Source organism: Condylura cristata, unplaced genomic scaffold (genome assembly GCF_000260355.1).
Source record: "Condylura cristata isolate star-nosed mole 26May11 unplaced genomic scaffold, ConCri1.0 scaffold00005, whole genome shotgun sequence".
NCBI lineage: Eukaryota > Metazoa > Chordata > Mammalia > Eulipotyphla > Talpidae > Condylura > Condylura cristata.
This window is the reverse complement of record NW_004567106.1, coordinates 31,048,569-31,069,080: the sequence shown is the minus strand read 5'-3', so window position 1 is coordinate 31,069,080 and position 20,512 is coordinate 31,048,569. Positions and strand designations below refer to the sequence as shown.

General features: G+C 41.2%; 1 protein-coding gene across 8 annotated transcripts in view; it reads left to right on the top strand.

The window, feature by feature from the left end:
* Positions 1–20,512, top strand: part of PDE1C (phosphodiesterase 1C, calmodulin-dependent 70kDa) — a 465,170-nt gene that overhangs the window by 220,006 nt on the left and 224,652 nt on the right. The window contains exons 1-2 of one of the 8 annotated variants that reach the window (XM_004676840.2): positions 10,374–10,597; positions 11,184–11,299. The exons of 5 other annotated variants lie outside the window; for them this stretch is intronic. In XM_004676840.2, the coding sequence (XP_004676897.1) occupies positions 11,199–11,299 (101 nt within the window). In that variant the 5' untranslated portion in view covers positions 10,374–10,597; positions 11,184–11,198. Of the gene's footprint in view, positions 1–10,373; positions 11,300–20,512 lie in introns of those variants that run through there. 2 more of the 8 variants (XM_012720876.1, XM_004676841.2) reach the window with 2 other exon arrangements.

Genomic DNA, 20,512 nt, shown 5'->3' with positions numbered 1-20,512 from the left:
GGTATTTTTCTTTCTTTTTCTGGCTTATCTCACTAAGGAAATGCTTGAATTTTTTTTAAAAAAATGATTTATTTATTGATACATACAGAACTGGGCACAGGCCAGAGGTGCAGGGGTGGTGAGAGGCTTCACCAGAGACAGAGTGGGGAGCAGAACAGGCAGATAGACGAAGTTCACCGCTGAGGGGAGCAGCGGGCAAGAAGGGGAGAATTCTTGCTGTGCCATGTGGGTCTCCTCCCTGGCCTCGGATGGAACTAGCTGAAGTGGCTGCAGCCAGCCTTGCAGTGCTGCACTTTAAGCCATTGAGCTACCAGGGAGGGCCCAGAAAAGCTTGATTTCTGATAGAGTCATATATTGGGAACATTGGAAGTTTTTGCTCTGAGAGTTAAAATTGGAACCACTGTGGCAAACAATAATGATTTCTACAGTGAATTCGAAGGGTGCTTCTGTTGTTTTATGGATGGGTGTGGGGGGGGGACTGATTTTCACAAATGCTTTTTGGATTTTGGTGGCGGAAGGGAAGGATTAAATGAAATCTTTCTTAGAGACTAATAGATTCAGAAGGCCTTTTAGTTTGCCCATGGTAAAAGCAGAGTGACTTCTAACAGATCTTAATTGACTTGATGGAGATATTTTCAAGGACTCAGCACTCTTTCCTTTCAATGCGTTGGTTGTAATTCTCAAGTGGTTCCCTAAATCCCAGTGAGGAAAATAATTTTTTATTTCTTCACTTACATTTAGACCAGGGAGTGGGGGATGCCATGTGAGAGTCCATGGGTTCTGTGGTGGTCCTGGCAGCACAGAAATCCTTTTAGAAACTCTGTCTAAGATTTTCTTTGAATGCTAATTACTATTGAAGGGTAGCCCTAGATTTCCATTTCTCTCCTCCTTTTAGTAGTTTATAATATATTTGAAGTAGAAATAAAAGCCCTCATCAACTTCTGATGGTTCTGTCAGTCTGCACAAGTATGGACCAAATCAAGGTGCCTGCAGAATCTTTTTTATAAGCTAAATTTGGCAGAACTTGTGGGTAGAAGGCATTCATGAAGATGCTATTATTTTGTTTTCCCGAATCTTAAAAATCCTTTCATTGCTGAGAATCACAGTGACTGGAATGGGTCATTTAGATGCCCCTGAGAACAAAATCAAAAACACTGTCATTTACACAAACTCGTATTTCACTTACCCAGAGGTCCATCTGCTAAGTAGTCAAAAGATAACTCTTTACGCACCAATATATATCTTGGACAGTGCCTTATTGCTGTTTCCTGAGTAACTCCATCTTAACATCTGGTTTTGTTGAAGATGCATTTGGTTCCATGTCTTAGGTGTGCTGGCTGAATATAGTTTATGTGGCAGCAATCATGTTGGACCATAAATGAAATGAATTTCATATTCCGTTTCTAAGAAACCCAGGTGATCATTGGTCCATTGGTCAATTATGTACACTTGGGGGACAGTGATACATAAGATGTTTATGATCTCACCCTCCAGAAGACTGGGGAATTAGTTTAATGATGTCATCGTGGATTTGGGTGCTGGAGTTTGCAAGTCTAGAGTCTTTCTTGAGTGCAGATCTTTTCTTGAGCTCATTTAGCATTTATCTCTTATGAAATCAGAGGATGTTCTTCCTTGTAACAGAGTGATCCTTTACATACATTTATTGAAATCTTTAAATGATTTCTCATTGTACTTGAAATGAAAGCTTGCCCTAAAATCTACCCTCAAGACTCTGTGATGGCCCCACTCACCTTCCTCCTCCATTTATTCTCAGACCAGTTTTTCCTATGTCACAACTGCCAGTCACAACCTACCTCCTTCTAGTTCCTTCCTGCTTCAGAATTTTCTGCTCTTCCCTGTTGTCAGAATGCTCTCTCCTACTTGTTACCTGGATGACTCCTTTTTCTCATTCAGATCTGGGCTCAGGTGTCACTTGCTCAAGGAGGCCATTCCCCACCACCTAGATGGCAGTAGAATCTGTGACACTCTCCCTGCCCCCACTCACTTTACCTTAGGAAATAGAGTTAATTCTCCTACCGTTGAATCAGGGTTAACCTTGTGATTACTTTAACCAACCACATGCAGCAGAAGTGATGCTTTGGCAGTGGCAGGCCTGGCCTTTAAGAAGACTGGCAATTTCTCCCATATTGGAGCACTTGCTCTTACCATTTTACTGTCACCCAAAGACATCGAAACTTACCACATGGAGAGACTATATAGAGAAATCATGAGGCAAGTAAGTAGTCCCAGGCTTTCATCTGTCTCTGCCAAGACCCCAGACACACCAGTGATACCATATCAGATATCTGTCCCCAGGTGCCAGCTGACTGCAGCTGCAGGGACAGCCCTCAAGAAGACCAGCATTGTCTGGTCAACTGCAGAATCATGAGAAATAAAGCATGATGGCTGTTTTGAGCTACTAAATTTCAGCGGGTGGTTTGATACAAGGCTATAGTTGACAGAAATGCCAGCCTATTTATAAATCCCACCTGCATTGTTTTCTGCACTGGCTTCTATTTATTTTCTTTTCAACACTTTTCACGATTTACCATGATGTATTTGTAGTTTTATAAAATGTTTGGTACCCGTTTTCCCAATTAGAGTGATGCTCCAAGATGCAGGCCTGTGTTTTTATTGACTGCTACATATTTTCTATCACAGAGCGCCTGGTACCTAGGAAGCACTCAGCAAATGTTTGTGGAATGCATGCATTTTAAAGATTCCAGCATTTGTTTGTGAGATTATTGCCTCTCCCCAGAGACAGCAACCTACCAATCTTCTCTGATGGCAGTTCAAAAACAATTTTTTTTTTTAAAGATTTTATTTTATTTGAGCATACAGAACTGGGGTATAGGCCAGAGGCTCAGGGGCGGTGAGAGGCTTCACCAGAGACAGCGGGGAACAGAACAGGCAGATCGACGAAGTACACTGCTGAGGGGAGCAGCGGGCGGGTCAGGAGAGTTCTGCCGCGCCATGTGGTCACCTCCGGGGCAGGCGGGAATTGAACTCATGAGGAAGCAGCTTTAGATTCTCAGTGCTGTGCTTTAACCCTCTGCATCACTAGGGAGGGCCCTCAAAAAATTTTTGAAAAACACTTTTTCACTATCTTTATAAATCATTGTTAAATCACACTTCTACTTTTCATTTATCACCCAGTTTCCAGTTTCTACCTCTGTCTTCTCGTAAGGGTTCTCTTCTGACACAACAACCATAGAAAGACTAGGCTTTCATATGGTAGTCCCAGGGCATCTCAGCCTGCATGACCCCGCCTATGCCCAGGCCCCTTTCTTGGTTTCTTTAACCCCATCACATCAGGCTCCTCATTATTCCTCTTCTTTATCTTTTTCCTATAGGAAGCCATGGTCAATGGTCTATGCTTCTAGTGTGTATTCTTCCTATTTATCTATGAACAAACCATTGAACCAAAAACTTGGGTGGTAACAGGAGTCATTCTTGAGAACCGGAAGTTCAGAGGCAATGGCGCCCTGGCAAGGAGTCCAGGGCTGTGACAGTGGTTCCAGCCTTGCAACCATTGAGTGTCAACTCCTGTGTACACTTACCTCACCTTCTTGGACTGTTCCTTCCTATTGGTGTAACTAGGAGTTTGAATACAGACACTGAGGTTTTTACATGTTAGACTTTGCTTTACAATGATAGGAAGAGCAACCCGTTGATTAATGTGCATTTGAGTCAGAATTTGACCGACTGTTGCATCAGCAGTTTGACATGAACAAAAATTTCAATTTCATTAGTACGGCCAGGTTAATTTTGCTGGGTTGGCAGTGTGTTGTGAGAGGCAGAGTGGCCACTAGTGTCAGGAGTGTGGCAGGCTTGCTATGGTGTTGCTGGCCGACTGGCTGCAGGGTGGACCAGCCAAGCGAGCCAGCAGACCTCGAGGACCTCATGTGCTCCATTTCTAAGCTGGGTCTGGTAATGATATGTGATTCACGCTCTTCATGGTTGTTTTGAAGGGCTAATGTGTGTAATATGGTGATGCTTTGATAGGTTATGATCAATCAGTTACTGAAACAAAATTATTGATATATTTATTTGTCAAAATATATGAAAGCTTATGTTTACATTGAGTGCTCTGCACACACCAGGTTTCTATGCTGTTTTCTGGCTTATTCACCTTCATTTACTTTTGGATAGGTGAGCTAGAAGAAGAAATACTACTCTGTTAAACATTAAATACTATTCTAATGTTTAAGGTATGGGCCAGAAAAATTTTTTAAGCTCCTTACAATTTTTTAAGCTCCTTACAATAATAATTCTGTTAGAATTATTTTAGTTACCAGTGATGAAAATTTGATTTAAGATAATTTAAGTGAAACAAATGGAGAATATTTATTCAGGTCATATAACTTTAAAGTTCATAGGTAACTTTGGCTCCAGGCATAGCAGGATCAAGGGGCTTAGCAGATCCTGTCACATTTTTCTCTGTCTTTCTAATTTGTTTCTCCCTTTGCTGATGTCATTATTTTTCTGGTATATTCTCACCCCATGGCAGAAAGACAACTCAAGGGCCATGAGAGTCTAAAGCTTTAGAGATTTTTATCTCAAAGAGGAGAGAAATAGGCCTTTCTTTTTTCCAGTAACCACATCAAATCTCCCTGAGGAAACTAGGATTATATCTGTTTAGCTATGTGTCCCCCTGTGAGTAATCACATTGTTCAGGGGCACAAGGGGATGGCTTTGATTAGTCTAGATTATGCTTATTATAGTCAAATATTGCCAGATACTGGACTCTGATTTTTTAAAAAGATTCATTTATTTATGCATACAATAACTGGGATGCAGGCCAGAGGTACAGGGTGTGAGAAGATTCACCAGAGACAGAGTGGGGAGCAGAACAGGCAAATTGACTGAAATACACTGCTGAAGGGAGCAGTGGTGAGACAGGAGAAGTCTGCCATGCCTCATGGGTCATCTCCTTGGCTGGGGATCGAACTTGTGCTGCAGTGGCTGCGGATAGCTTCATAGTCCTGTGCTTTTAGCCTGTTGTGCCACCATGGATGGTCCTGGTCTCCAGATTTTTTCCTACAACTTTTTTTTTTTTTTGGAAGTGAAAAACTTGGTTAGAATAGGTAGGCCAAACTGTGAGTTTCAAATCAAGAGAGAACTGGATGTGAGAACTGGAGGACATGCAGAGGTCACTGAGCCCAACCTACCCATGGCTGAAGAAGAGAAATGTCTTGACCTAGGTCTCATGTGATCCAGTTCTACTCTAAGTCATTTCATTCTTCCATTGGAAGGATCATGAGAGTTTCTTCTGTTAGAGCAACAAAGGATCCCACCAGAGAGAGACAAAACCCAGGTCACATGCAGGTTACATCTGACTGCCCCTGAACTGTTATTCTATCTTCTCTCTTCTCCCCTTTCTTTCTCCTCTTTTTGGATAACTGGAATATCTAGAGACCCCATTTCAGGTGGGGCTGAGAATGGGGGTTCCTTGGCAAGCTCACTGCCTCTTCCTGTACTCTTTTTGTCTAGTGGTATTGGTTCCTGGGACAGAACCTGCCCTAAATCAGAAACCAAGCTGACAATGTCAAAGGGAAAAGCAGTGTGATCGTCATCAAAGAGACCTCTTTACCAGAAGGGAAGCCAATGGGAGGGAAGAGCCTTTGCTGACAGTGTGTAATGGGGGCTGGCTCACATCTGTTGTGGGTGGGAAGGAGGGCCTGCTGTGCTGGTGGTGCCACTTCCGATGTTCTAAATGTTTCTCCAGAATTTCCTCCTCAACAGACTCTCTTCATGATGCCACTGCCAAGTCATGAAAAATGTATCTAGGACACTGGCTTGCTTTATGGAGGTCAAAACAAGCAGCTAGAATCTCTGGAAGATGGGTCCTCCTGGGGGCGGGGTGTGTCGTGTGATGCTGTCCTTTTCTGAATCTGTCTCTCTTGATCTAACTCTTCCTTCATTGTAAGCTGGAATTTGCCTCTGGATTCCTCCTAGGGATCCTCGATTATCATCTGTGCCTTTCATAGTTGTTGTACATTTCTGTGTCAGGTTTTTCATAGTTGTTGTACATTTCTGTGTCAGGTTTCCAGAGAATTGACCTCAGTTTGTGCTGCACATTCAGGTCAGCATGTACCCCCCTCATGTCCATGATCACATTTCCCTCTGCCTAAGCACCCCATCCGGACTCCCTGTCAAGTGCAGTAGAGAGCCAAGCTTCTTCCATGATGATAAAGCTCTGACTGTTCCTTCCAGCATTTTCTCCTTCTTTTCTTAGTCATACACTGATTTTTGCACATCACTGGACAGCCCAGCCCATCTTATGCTCTGTGTCTCCTTTCATTCAGTGCTCTCTTTCTGGAAACTTCTGCTACCACTCACCTCCATGTAAGCAACTTCTTACCTACCTTTAGTATGTTGTTCAAATGGCAGCTCTGCTCTGTGGCCTTCTAATCCTTTCCCCGCTCCCCAGCACTGGTGACCTTTCATCTGTGTTTCTGTAGACCCACCCTCTCTGTTTTGTTCCTTTTTACTTGTCTTTTTAATGTGTCTGCAAGGAGGTAGTATAACCAAAGGAGAAAGAACATGAGTTTCGCACTTGTCTGGGTTTAAAACTTGAACTCTGTAAAAGTGCTTTGATCTTTTGGGACTTTTTCTTTTTTTATTGGTAAATAGGAATAAAGAACCATGCTGAAGTATTTTGTTGAGAATGAAAGGAAATAACATGTGAAGTTCTTAGGGTAGTGCTTGGCATGTATATTTTCTTAATACCTGGGAAGGGTGGTAGTGGTTGTACTTATTGTGAATATTACTGAATCACGAAATCTTAGATTTCAGGTAACTGCATTCTTGTCCTCATGCCTACAAACCTGATTCCTATTCCCTTGTCATATTATGATTGAACTTCTCTTGGGTTTCTGCTAGGGACAGTGGGCTCATTTTCTCTGCGATCCTTAATATTGACTCAGAGATTTGCTAGTATATATGCTAAGTTACTCTATGTCTGTAGGGAAGCTATTTAAATTACATATAGATTGGCAGTTATATGTATGTGTGTCTATAATGTAAATATATGTAAGCATCTTTATATATTATGCATGCTGATTATAATCAGTGATGTTTCATCATATAAGATTTACTAAAAGCTTTTACTCAAAAAGCTGGGTTAGGAAGTTACAATGAAAATTAACTCCCAAAGTAAAGTTGTGAGTGACTTGTATTTTCTTAGACCTGTTTTTTGGGTGTGTTTGAATCTGTATTTTCTTGCCTCTGAGCGGTATATCAGTAGGCCATGTGGTCTGCTGCTGCTGTTAAGAGTATCTTACCTGGGATGAAGATAGAACAAAGCCTGAGTGACATAATAGTCTCATGCATGTAATAGTAGTAAGATTTTGTTGGCAGAGAGAAGATATACTTTTCCTAATGTGGTTAGAAGGAACTCTGGGTTAGGAAGAAGGAATCCAAAGATATTTTCTGGTATTTGGTCTCATTTTTTCATGCATGAATTGGGAACATTGGGCACCCAAAGACAGGCCATGGAGGAGACAGAGATGAACTGTGTCCCTGAGGATGAACTACTTACTCCCTGGCCTGTTTAACTGGAGTGGGCGTAGCTTTTCTTTTAACATCTGACATATGCCTTGGGTAGTATTTGAAATAAAATATTCTGTTGCTTAAAAAGTTTGAAACTTCTAAACTAGATTATATTGATGGTTCCTTCCTATTCCAAAAGTGATTATGATTGTAAAATATAGCAGCATTCTATCCAAATCAATTTTCTAATACTTATTTAGTTTTTTTTTTAAAAAGATTTATTTATTTATTTGTACAGAACTGGGGTACAGGCCAGAGATGCGGAGGGTGAGAGGTTCACCAGAGACAGAGTGGGGTACAGAACAGGCAGATCGATGAAGTACACCGCTGAGGGGAGCAGCGGCAGGTCAGGAGAGGTCTGCCACGCCATGTGCATCTCCTCCGGGGCAGGCGGGGATCGAACTTTTGCGGAAGTGGCTTAAGCTTTTTTGTGCTGTGCTTTAACCCGCTGCGCCACCAGGGAGGGCCCAATATATATTTAGTTTTTAAAAGTTTTCAAAATGAAGTAAAGTCATGTTTCAGAAACTTGACTTAAAGAATAGTTTTGTCCTCCTGTCGTATTTGTATAATTGCAGTGAAAGACTCATTCCTCCCCCACTCCATTTGTTTTGTATGACTTAATCAAAATCCAAAACAGGAAAATGTCATAGATATGATGTTGGGCAGAAAGATGAATTTCATCCTTTATCCTCTTTTCTCAGGCTGTTCTTCAGAGAAATCATGGTGTAGTCAGGTATACATTCAGCATTATGAATTTCTCTTTTCAGCAATTTCTTGCCCAATGTCTTTCCAGATGACCTCATACGATCATAAAGGTGGCAGGGATATGCTTGTATTTTTGGCCTACATTCTTCATTTAATAATTTTAGAAAATGGGACTCTGTGAGGGGGAAAACTTTGTATTAGATAGGGTAATGAGCCATTACTCAAGCTCTGGTCTTCCCAATTCAATTCTCTCTTGCTCTAGATAACCTCTTAGCATTTCTGTTTTCTTACTGTAGAATGGGGAATAATACAGATGGTATGCAACGTACAATGACTTGTCCTATAATTTTTGAATTTATAAGGTTGGAAAAGCAAAATTCATCCAGTAAAAGTTGGAATTTTTAAAGTTTTGAGCTTTTCTTGGTTCATAGACTGGCAGAATGACAGTGTCCTATTATGTTGGGCACTAGGGAGTTGGAGAAGGCTACAGTGCTATTCAGGCAGAGGTGAATAACTAATACTTACAGTACACTGTGTCACTACAATTTTTTGGATCTTGTGTTTTCACATCCCATGATGGCAATGTAAAAATTACCTGTGTCCGAGATATTTATCGCTTTATTATAAAAGATCTCGTGTTAGATGATTTTGCCCAACTGTGGGCTAATTGTAGGTGTTTTGAACATCCTTGAGATAGGTTAGGGCAGCTCTCATGTTTGGCAAGCCAGGTACATTAAATGTGTTTTAGGCTTGAGATTTGTTTAATGACCCCAATGTCATGTGAGTGTAGACCCGTCAACTATAGAGAGCTTTTGATATGTTTACTTTTGTTATCATCATATCATCATTGCACTTCCATATTTTGCCCAACATGCAGAAATGGATGGAAACCCCATTTGGAGTTAATCTCTTTTTTAACATCCCTTCTCTCCAGACACTGTTCCTTACTAGGTAACATTAGATGGGTAATTGGTTTTATTCCCCAAAGTGAATTCCATGTATTATGTTGGCCATGTAATGCTGTTTTGTTTAATAGTAAATGCCTTGACTCAGTGAACATGTATGTGCTATCAGAAAACCTTGAAGGACTGACTTTAACGAGGTGACTTCAGAGTATGTGACAGGTAAGTATACAAGTCCTTTTCTACCGACAGGTCTGTCTACTCACTTTGGTGCACACACCTTTTCTGCTGGAATGTGTGGGGCTGACCATGCCATTCTCATCTCTCTTGCTTCTCACTTCTGGAAAGTAAATGCTAACTGCTAAGTGGGTGAGCATTTAGGTTTTAGACAGTGTCATTTTATTCCTCTATCAAGGTCACATGAATGGACCTTTACTTGCGCAATGAACAACTATAATAGTTCTCACTTTTACGTGGATTTTACTTTTGAGAAGCAGGATCTGATAGAAGAATGAAAGGAGTGTGATTGAAAGAATCATTACCTATCAGCGAGGGAAAAAAATACTGTATCGGCCAGCTGAAGTGGTGTGTTTGAAATGGACCCTGGGAAGTGGAATTGGCTTCCTCTAGAAGGGAGTTTGAGTGCCAGTTCTATGCGCAGGGCTGCAATCAACTTCAGCATCAGTTTTTTTCTTTTTCTGTCTTTGGCCCCTCTCTGTCTTACCTTCCCTGTCCCTAATTCCATACCTGATCCAACTCCTCCAGTCTCATTCATGGGCATTGTGAATGACACAGGAGTAGGGACACACTGAGGAGGAGGGGCTGCTTTGTGGAGCCCAAACAATTACCAGCCTCAACATCTGCTACCCCATCACCCAACGGGGACCTCTGAGGCGTATGTGGCATAAACCATTGGAAACTCCTCGCTGTAGGTTTACTTATTTATTTGCTATTTGTTTATTTAGAGAGGGAAGGGGGTGGGGAGCTTCCATTAGCAAGAATGTATCAGGACTTCGCAAATGTGGATGTGCGGTTTGTTTGTTCCTACAGTCCATCAAAATGGAAACAGCTCCCGGTGAGTGTGTAAGTGAGAGCTGTAAATGAACTCGCAGCACACACTCGGCGGAACCTAGCTGCTGCTGTTTGCCCCACAGTCCCGCGGGAGGACACAGACCTCCCTTCGGATTTGCGCGCTTGCTGCCGTGGTATTTATTTTGTGCGGACTTCAGAAGAAACCATCTATACACCCGGCGGAGGCCCTGGCGCGCGGCTCTTGGGGTCCGAAGCGGTCCCCCGTGGGCGTGTGCCCTGCACACAGCGGTGTCCCCTCGGTGCGCCCCTCCCTTGGCGCTCGCGGGTGCCAGACCAGACGCCCGCCTTGAGCGCTGACGACTTTTCTCAGTTGTCAGTTTTCTCGCTTGTCAGTAGAGCTGCTGGTAAGTGAAAGAAAACAGGGGGCGCAGCGGCAGCGAGGTAAAGAAAAGGGCACAGAGGGGGCACAGCGCGGCGCCCCAGGACTGAGGGCTGGGGCTGAGCCAAGGTTCCTGGCCTAAAGGGTCAGTTACACCGCCCGGCGCCGACTTCCCCCGCTGCTCACCCCCTCCCCTTTCCATTCTTCCTCTTTGCTTCCTCTCCTTCCAACTCGGTCCCCTCCCCTCCAAATCCTTCAGCTGTCATACTGATCGCTCCTGTGGCTTTGTTTAAAAAGAAAGAAGAGGAAGAAGGAAAAAAAAGAAGAGAGACTCAAATAGGTCTGAGGTGCTTCTTTGAGCACGAGCACAATCTGTACCCCTGGGCACTAGCCCGGGACCATGTCTGGTTTCAGCAGCTGTCTCCCAGGGTCACCTGGGCCTGGTGTCATCCTTCATCGGAGCCAGCTTTAAGTCCGGATTGTGGGGGCGCAGAAGGGGGAGCGCACTGAGAAAGTGACAAACACGAACAGAGCCTGCCTGGGGCTCCAGGGCCTGACTGAGTGTGGAGGCAGGGAGGGGACAGCCCAAACTCTCTCGGTCTCACTCCCAGTGATAACCTGCAGCTATGGAGTCCCCCACCAAGGAGATTGAAGAATTTGAGAGCAACTCTCTGAAGTACCTGCAACCCGAACAGATCGAGAAAATTTGGCTTCGCCTCCGAGGACTGTAAGTAAATCTGTTTACTTTTCTTGTCCCTTTACCCTCTCCCATCAGTATTTTACTGCATAGCCACAATATCACTGCTAGACCTGCTGCCTCTCCTGCATGGCCTTTTAAATATAGCCCTAGAAGTTCCACAACTGCCTGTTAATTACAGTCACTGCTACCTTCCTTTTTGACAGACCTGTCTTTTTCTTACACTGCTTTGTTGTTTCCTTGTTTTCTTTGCAGTAGGGAAGATGTTCTTTGATTTCAGTTGTAGTAGTTCAGTAGGCATGGTGATGTTTGTTCTGCCCAGGGAAAAAAGTTTGGGAACCAAGATTTGCAATCAAAGGCAGCTTTTTCCTGCAAAGTGCTTGCAAAAAACACCTTGTTAGGTCAAACAACTTAACCAAGAGTTCACATTCAACCTACTTTCTAATGGCTTAAATTCTCTTTTGATCCTCTTTCAACTTCTGATATTTTCTTAGGGTTCTTTCTAGCAGAAAAATGGTTACTGGAAAGAAGGGCTGTTTTGGAGAAAGTGGGGCTTACAAGCAGTATTTGAATTTCTTAGCAACATTTATGCAGTAAAGGGGGACATTTGCTTTCAATAAAGAAATTCTTGTTGGTCTGAGAGAATTTCTTTACTTTTTTAACTTTTACCTGGTTTTTGGGTATAGAGGAGAGGTAACCTAAAAATACAGGATTTCATGTGTGTGTATGTATGTGTAAAATGATTTAATAAATAACGAGCTGCTGGCCATCCCAGGCATGAAGTCATAGTGATAGCTGTATGTTTATACTCTATTCTTCAGTTGGGGCAGATCCCAAAGTCACCTGCCATAACTATCAGATATTCATTTCATCAGATATTTGGCATCAAATTTTGAGTACAGTTTAAAAAAAAGTTTTTCTCCAAGTGTATTTTCCAGCCATTCTGTTCCTATGAAGGACAGTGAAGGGCAAACCATCAGTTTTTTTTGTTTTGTTTTGTTTTGTTACAATTATTGTTTATAAAAGCAATAAACATGTGTGTCCTCCCCCCACTAAAAATAAATAAGTAAGGGCACTGATCTGAGTCAGCCAGCTTCATCTTAGGGGAGATCATACCCCACCCAGTCATGCAAAACTTCTAAAGGGAAGGAAGAAGGTTGTGGTGTCTCTTTAAGGGGCCTTGATACAAAGTGCAATTTATAAAAGCCCTTCCATGAAAAATGGAAGTAAGTTTCATTGTCATTAATCCCACTGGGAGACTATGCCAAAGAATCTGATTTTTGAATTGTCTGACTGCTGCAAGCTGAAGCTGTAAACTTACTGGGAAACCTTGCCAGCTGGCCTGCAGGCTCTCTTGGCAGTTGATATACATGCAAGGCAGTACCTCTTACAGAGGGATATTTACAGTGAGCTCATGTCATGTGAAATGAACTTTATATCTGATCCTATTGTGGTGCATACTGAAAGTCTGTTGTGTCTGCAAATTCTAACTGGCCTCCTCCACTGAGTCTCGTGTGCACACACTCAGTGAGTGTTTTCCTGGCCTACTTCACTACTCAAACCTACTCTGGAGGTACTCAGGCTAGAGAGCAGTGTTTGGCAAAAGACTGAGGTGGGAACTTGTGCGGGACAGAGTTCAACACAATACACTTTTGTCGCTTTCTCTGTTTCACATCTGTTAGGCTTCTTTCCCCAAGTTGTTGGGGTGCAATGTTATCAGCATGTTCATTTTCTAGTCTCTTGTATCTACCCAGCACCCTGTGCTGTTGAGCATAAAACGTGTGGGTTGATTCTTTTTGATTTTTTTAAACTTTTTATCCTTCCTGCTTAGATGTACTGCCCAACAGCAATTCAAACAAATCTCTAGCTTCACTTTCTAATTTGAAAAGGACAGGTTTACTTTTGTTATTATGGCATTTTTAAAAAAATCAATGTGATACATTTTACTACCACTTTTTTTTTTTTTGACAAAACAGTAGTGCTATAATAAGTTGTTAAAGATTTGGAAAGTCAAAGCACAATCTTATTTACACAATATGGAATAACATTTTTGCAGTTCACAAAATCAGCACCTTAGGAGATAGTAAAGTATTTGTTGATTTGTCCATGAAACAGACTGTTAGAGAAAGGAAACTGTCTTTCATCACTGTAGAAAGACCCAGTAGTCACAATAGATTTTTCATATCAATTAATTACCTTGGCACCCTTCTGGAAAGCGCTTATGGTGACCACAGGGGACCTGACATCGAATTCAGTTCAGCTTGAGAGCCATCACAACTTGATCATCTCACATCTGGACTGAACTACTCAGTGGTATCTTGCCTCCTTCTTGTCAGATTCTTCCCCATTTAATCTACTGTTGAATGTTTCATCTTCCCCATTAGAATGTAAGTTTCTTGAGGAGAGACGTTGTGTCTTGTTCACTGTTGTGCTTCTAGTTTCTAAACAGAGCTTGGCATATAGTAGGTGCTCAATGAATAGATGATGAAGGGAACATGAAGACTCACATGTGAACGTTTTAAATATTCAAAATGAAGATAAATATGCATTCAGGTCAGCCTGTTGGCCATATTACCTATCAACACATTTTGCCATGAATTAGGGAGGAGGCAGGTCTTATTAACATCATGGAAGGAGGTGGTGGATGGAAATCTAAGCTGACATAAATAAGGTCAGGGCAAGATGTGACAAGGCCATACCCTAGGCAGAATCCCATTTTTGTGTTTACCCAGGTTCTTTATGTCTTTCCACAGCTCCTCTTCTTCAGTTCTGGGGAGCAGTGGTCATTATCAGCAGCCTGAGGATGAGGACAACATCCTACCAAGAGCTCACAGCTTAGGAAAACATGGGTGGTGGTGATTCTCTTATATCATAACCCCACCCATCCCCCATCAGTGCTTCCTGTCTTTCTGTCACCATGAGAGGGAAAAATCATACATTTATCTCATTTCACAGCATCATTTATTTATTATGTTTACTCTCTATCTCCTCCAAATAGAATATAAGCTCTATAAGAACAAAAGGTTCCCCCCGCCCCATGTTTTGATCATTGGAGTAGCCCCAGTGTCTACAATACTCCCTGAAATGTAGTGAATTATCAATATGTATTTGAAACTGAGGGATGTTTCACAGCTTTCTCTGGTAAAGAACAGGAAGAACTCTTAACCTAGCCTTAGAACATTATTAAGAACTCTTAACCTAGCTTTAGAACATTATCAATATTATCGTTGTGCCTCAAATATTGAAAATGTGAACTTGAAACACTACCGCAGCTGAGCTGACAACAACCCACACAAAGCCTAAGTGTTTACTGTTATACACAGATTCCCCTTTCCTGTAAGCACCCACTGTATACCAAGGCCCACTGCTGTTCAAGGGGTGTAGAGTCCCTCTGCCTCCCTGTGCACCTACCCATCCTTCCACATGTGAGCCGTCTAAGCTGGAGGGGAGCAGATGTCAGAAGGGCATTGTCTTTAGATTTCTGGGGGGGGGGGCGGTCTTAGTTTTACATTTTGGTACACCTCAGCTGTATTCCCATGTCCTCCCTCTGTAGGAGTGATGGGGTTCTTAAGAGCACCTCTCATTCCCCATTTTTTAAGGGAATTTTCAAATCAGGGGAAATCTGACCATGCTGTGCTTTATTCCTCTGATGATGTAAGGGAACCCCATGGCTTTGGGAGTTTGAGTCATGATGTGAATCTTAGGTCCAGAACAAGAGATTTTCTATCACCAGTCTGCTGTATGACAGAATAGTTCTTCTGTACTTTTTTTTTTAAATTGATGACTGATATAAAATAAACTATTATATTATTAAAAAAATAATCTGTTAGCTCAAAAAAAATTGATGGCAAGAGAACAGGTTCCACATATTTCTTGGCATTTATTATCAGAGTTGTAATTAAGCTATTGTGTATTTTTTTTTTTTGCCAAACTATGAGGTATTCAGTATAATATATTTTGTTTGTACAGCATTCTATGATGACGATGATGCTTTTTTGCATTATTAATTAATTAATTAATTAATTGATTAATATCAGTATAACAGGCTGACAGTATTTTTATTGCCTTCTTTTAACATTTTGCATATTAGGGTACACTTACTTTTATTTCATATACTATAAACTAAAGCCTATAATTAATTCCAGTTTTTATTTGCTTACTATCCTGGGAATATCATTTTGTCTGTCCACAAGTTTTCCCACTCCTATTATTATGGTAATAGACCCACCCTCTCTCTACCTCTTGCTCCCCACAATAGGAATCAGCTCAAGATCCAAAACTGGCCAGTAATAGAGTTTCACTTTTCTGGCAATGCTCTTGGGTCTCAGGTGAGCACGAACACTAGAGTTCTTCAGTGAGTTTGTTCAATTGGCCATGGAAAGAGAGCAGCTTTCCTGTCTTCTAGGCTTTGCTGGTGGCTGCTCTGATGCCATTTCCTACTTCATGGAGACCTTTCTGTGTTAGGACATATTGAGGCTAATACTCAAAGTGAAACTGATGGAGAAGACAGTGCGCCATTGTTTTTCTGAGTCTGTCTGCACTGCTCCCACTTAGTCTTTTTGGAGTTTGAAAGAACTCAACTATACCTCACTGCAGCACAGATTCTTCCTAACCACACAGCAAAAACAGAAGGGAAAGCTAAGCAAGGAAGCTCTATCTTTGGTTTCATAGTTCTTATTTAATTAAGCCCTCTATATTTTCTTTCTACGCATCTCAGATTTTTAATGTGTCATTAGTGTTCAAACATGAGTTTATTCTGTTAACGTTCAACTGAGTGTCTATTATGTGCAGTTACTTTAATGAATCCTGGTTATACAAAACTATACAGGATACTTACTTGTCCTTCCTTCATTCTTGGCTAGTAAATGATGTTGACAAGGATGAATGGAGGAACAGTAGGATATGTTGACTATAGTTAAGAGTGGATGAGAGATGTGCCAGAAGCTACCTCTGTCTTTGCAGGCTAGAGGAGCTAATTATAGTGAGCAGTGAGCTGTATTCTTGTTCTGGGGTATCCTGAGAGATACAAAGAAGACATTTACATAGATTCCTTTCATTCATGTCAGCCTTTTGCAAAAATGCAAGGAAAAGAGTTCCCTTCCACCCCTAGCAGCCTGGAATAAGTCATCCCAGGATTTGGAGCTGGATTTTTGGAAACTGGAAAAACTTCTTTTGCTTCTTCTTTTTTTTTTTTTTTTAAAGATTTACTTATTTGTTCATACAGAACTGGGGTACAGGCCAGAGGCTCAGGGGTGGCGAGAGGCTTCACCAGAGACAGAGCGGGGAGCAGAACAGGTAGATCTATGAAGTACACTGCTGAGGGGAGCAGTGGGCGAGTCAGGAGAGGTCTGCCATGCCATGTGGTCACCTCCGGGGCAGGCGGGAATCGAACTCATGCGGAAGTGGCTTTAGATTCTCAGTGCTGCGCCACCAGGGAGGGCCTGCTTTTACTTCTTAAGGAGATAGCCTGTGTCCTAGGGGCCTTTAATATGCTCAGCTCTCCTTGATTAGTACCAGTGGCAAGGGTGTAGCTGGGTCTGTCACTCTCATTCATGGAATTACATGGAGATACTTGACAGGCCACCTCAGAAACAGTTGTCTCCCAATTGGTTCATCAGCTGTCTACATGGTAGGGTTACCTTCCTCTACAAATCAATCCCCAGAGTTTTACTTACTTTCCTTAAAGTTGACTGTGCAGTCAATATCTTCTTGCAACCCTCACTTGGAGTCCTATTGAGGGATAGTCAGAAGTTCATGAATGGAGAGAATAGGTGTGCAAGATACTGAGACCTGACAAACGTTGGCCAATGAAGAAGGGTGACAGGTAATGTTGCAAAGGAAGGCATGAGCCAGGTAGTGATACATGGAATTTAAAAATGTTTACTTTCTTTTTAACTATAAGTAATAGGGTCATAGTTTAAGAAGGCTAATATTTGAACATATTTTGCTACACACAAAACAATTGGTGTTCTAGCCAGTATTTATTCATCTTTCCAATAATATGTTTTGGATACATGTAGTTTCAAGGAGTTTACATTTAATTCTTTAAGTTATAAGAAATTGTTAAAAAAAAAAGACTCAACTGGAGAATAACAAAATGAGATTTGGGTCTTAGGTTGGAAGTATGAAGAGCAGGCTGGAGATGAGATGGGAGGTCCGTTTGGACTGTGGCACTTGAATTGCAATAGTGCCACTAAGGAGGAAAGAATAGAGAACATAGTTAATGTGTGAATTGATAGAATTTAGATTTAGAGCAGAGACAGAGGAGAAGTTTTTTCCAAGTTTGTTTTGATTTGAATGTCTTTGCCTTGTTTGGAACCATGGAGAGAAACAGCTTGGCTAAAGCAGAATGATAAATGTGGGTTTAGACACGTTGAACTAGAGTTACCTCTAGTTCAAATGTTCAAAGAGCCATGGGGGCCCCAGTGTGGAATTGTGGGGAGCATTTTGGCCTGGAGTCATGGCCCTGAGAGTCATGGTTGTGAGTGAGGACTTTGCAAAGAGATGACCTAGGGAAGAGGGCCTTAACTGAATCACTTAATTAAGCAATTCCAAAGGAACAACTTAAGAAATTATTATTCTACTATTCCCTCCAGAGTCCATATTTTAGTATATTAATTGGTGCTCTCACCCACCCTTTTAATTGGAAAAGTCAGATGGCTCAGAATTTTTTTTTTATTGTACTCATATCCTGTGCTAGGTACTATGGTCTTCAGAAAATACATGAAAATATCCAAAAGTATTTCCTCTGTTCTCAGGAAACTTAAGAGTCCAGTTAGGGAGATGAGATAAATCATATCCTCATGAGAAGTTAAAAAAACACCAGTAAATGAATAGTAATAATTATTTGCTAAATGAGTGATATTGACACTATGTTCCAGGGTTCAGAGAAGGAAGAAACTGGTGTTTGAGGAGTTGTTTATCAGTTTTTTTTTTCCTAATGAAAATCAATTAAGTAACTCTGAAATATGTTCTTAATGCCTATTTAAACAGAGGAGGAGGTGAATATCAAAAAGGATAAGTAGGTTCTTACACTTAGAATGAAATTTTCTTTACTTGAATACTAACACAGTATTTTAGTACATCATCACTTGCTTGCCATAATTTGGTTGGGCTAACTTATTACCCAATTACAACTCGGTATTTAGGAGCTAAGTGTTTATTATTTTGACCAAGGTTTATTGCCTCTTTTTGTGGCTATTTATAGCCTTGGGATACAGCATTAAGCAGAGAGATTTCTGCATTTCTAGCTCTGGTTTTTGGTTTTCAATTTTCTTTGGCTCACCGGAAATGACTTTCCTTGGTTCCAGTTTCCCCATATGGAAGGAAAGTGCTTATATGACCACCTCAGGGCCTTTTTGAAAAATGGCTAAGAAAAATAATTATTAAATATGAGACACATAAAATAATCTGTAGCAGCATAGAGAATGACCTCACAGTTTGTCATTAATAGACTTATTGTAGTATATTCTTTGAAGATCTCTTAGCAACTGATATTAAAATAAATGGGTCCTCATTAGTGTGTGAAAACCTAAGTGTTCCTAAGTTGTTAAGATATGAAAAAGTTTAAGATAATACTTAATAAAGAAGATATAGTGTATAATTATAGGTAGTGAGTCTTCTTTATATATTTGAATGAATATATACATCTAAATGCAGGAAGCTCACCCATAATTCATTCAGTCAGCAAATCTTCCACATTCCAGGCACTGTGTTAGGCATTAGGATACTGTGGAAACAAAACTCCCTGTTTTAGTTAGTATGTAGTCTACAGGTAGAAGCAAACATGTAATTCTATAAATAATTATTTACCGTGGTGTAAAAAATTATCTACTACAAGAAGTAGGGTGCTGTGAAAACATGCAAGAGAGGGCACATCCCATAGAAAATATTCAAGGAATATTTTCTGAATCTATTCCCTGAATATTTTCTCATTGGCATTTACTTGTTCCACATTTGGGAAAGACCAACTATCAGTCATTATAATTTTACTTTGAGCCCTGATGGTGTCACGCCCACCACAACATGGATTTGGAGCAGAGACAGAAACTTAGGGTGTTAGGATGGTCATCTCTAGTATTTCATTGACCTTAAGGGGTCAATGACCATGATCCAAGAAGCCTGTCAGAATAAGGTCCTGATCATTGACCGTATGGGAGTTACCGGGCACTAGCAAAAGAGTTGAGATCTGAAGGTTGGAGTCTAGCCCACCACAGATGGGCCTTCTGAAGCTCAGAGGTGGAGGTTGAGTTGACCCTGAGGGAGGCTTGCCCAGTGGGTGTGGCCTCCTCTTGATGCTCCAGAGGTTTCCTGTGGTGGTCTTGGGGCAGTCCATGGATACTGCCATAGCCCTCACCCTCCATAACACCCTGCCTCGTTCTTGGCTCTGCCTGTTCTTTAAGTCCTTCCCAAAGTGGTCCTCCCTCCCTCCATTTCTACTCTCTTCCAAGAGCCTATTGCAGGAGACCAATATTCAGTAATTTGCAGCAAATCCGATAATTTTCTGCTCAAAGAAGAGTGAAATTTGAACTACCAACATGAGCTCTCATCACTGTTCTGGTTAAAAGCCACAATGGAACATTCAAGAAACACTAAATTCTGTTTATCCAGATTCCAAACAACAAAAATGTCTAAATAACCAAGACTTTCCCTGCACTCTAGGGACATGCTGAGTAAACCCAGCAGTGAGAGCTTAATCTTTGAAAGTTGCCTCCAGGTGTTTTTTTAGAAGTAGTTCACATTCCCTTTTTTTAGTAGTAAATACTTTAGCAAATAATTAGCATTTAGCAAATAATTAGTTCACATCCCTTTTTTTTCTGTACATTTTTGCTTGTGTAAGGATGATTCTGAGGGGTCTTATAATATTTATAAATTAGGCCCTTCAAAAGTAAGTTATATCTAGTATAATATTCCAGGTGGTTGTTACTTGAAACCCTGCCTGCTGTGAACAGATATGAATATTTTCCTGAATAGGGTCCTGAGTGGTTCATTTTTAAATTATACAGATTAAAGGCCATCAATTAAGCTCTGTAAATTTTGCTTAGTTGCCATTCTGTCTATCAAATTTAGTCATTGTTAAAACGTGAAAGAATTGTTCATATCTCCCATTTTGGGGTATCTTGGCATTGTGTCAGTGATGGTAACTATAGCAAAGGAGAATTTGGTTCAAATGCTCAACTGATTTCAGTTGACAGTAGAGCTCAAAATGATCCCAACAAGTGCATCTACTACATTTTTTTTTTT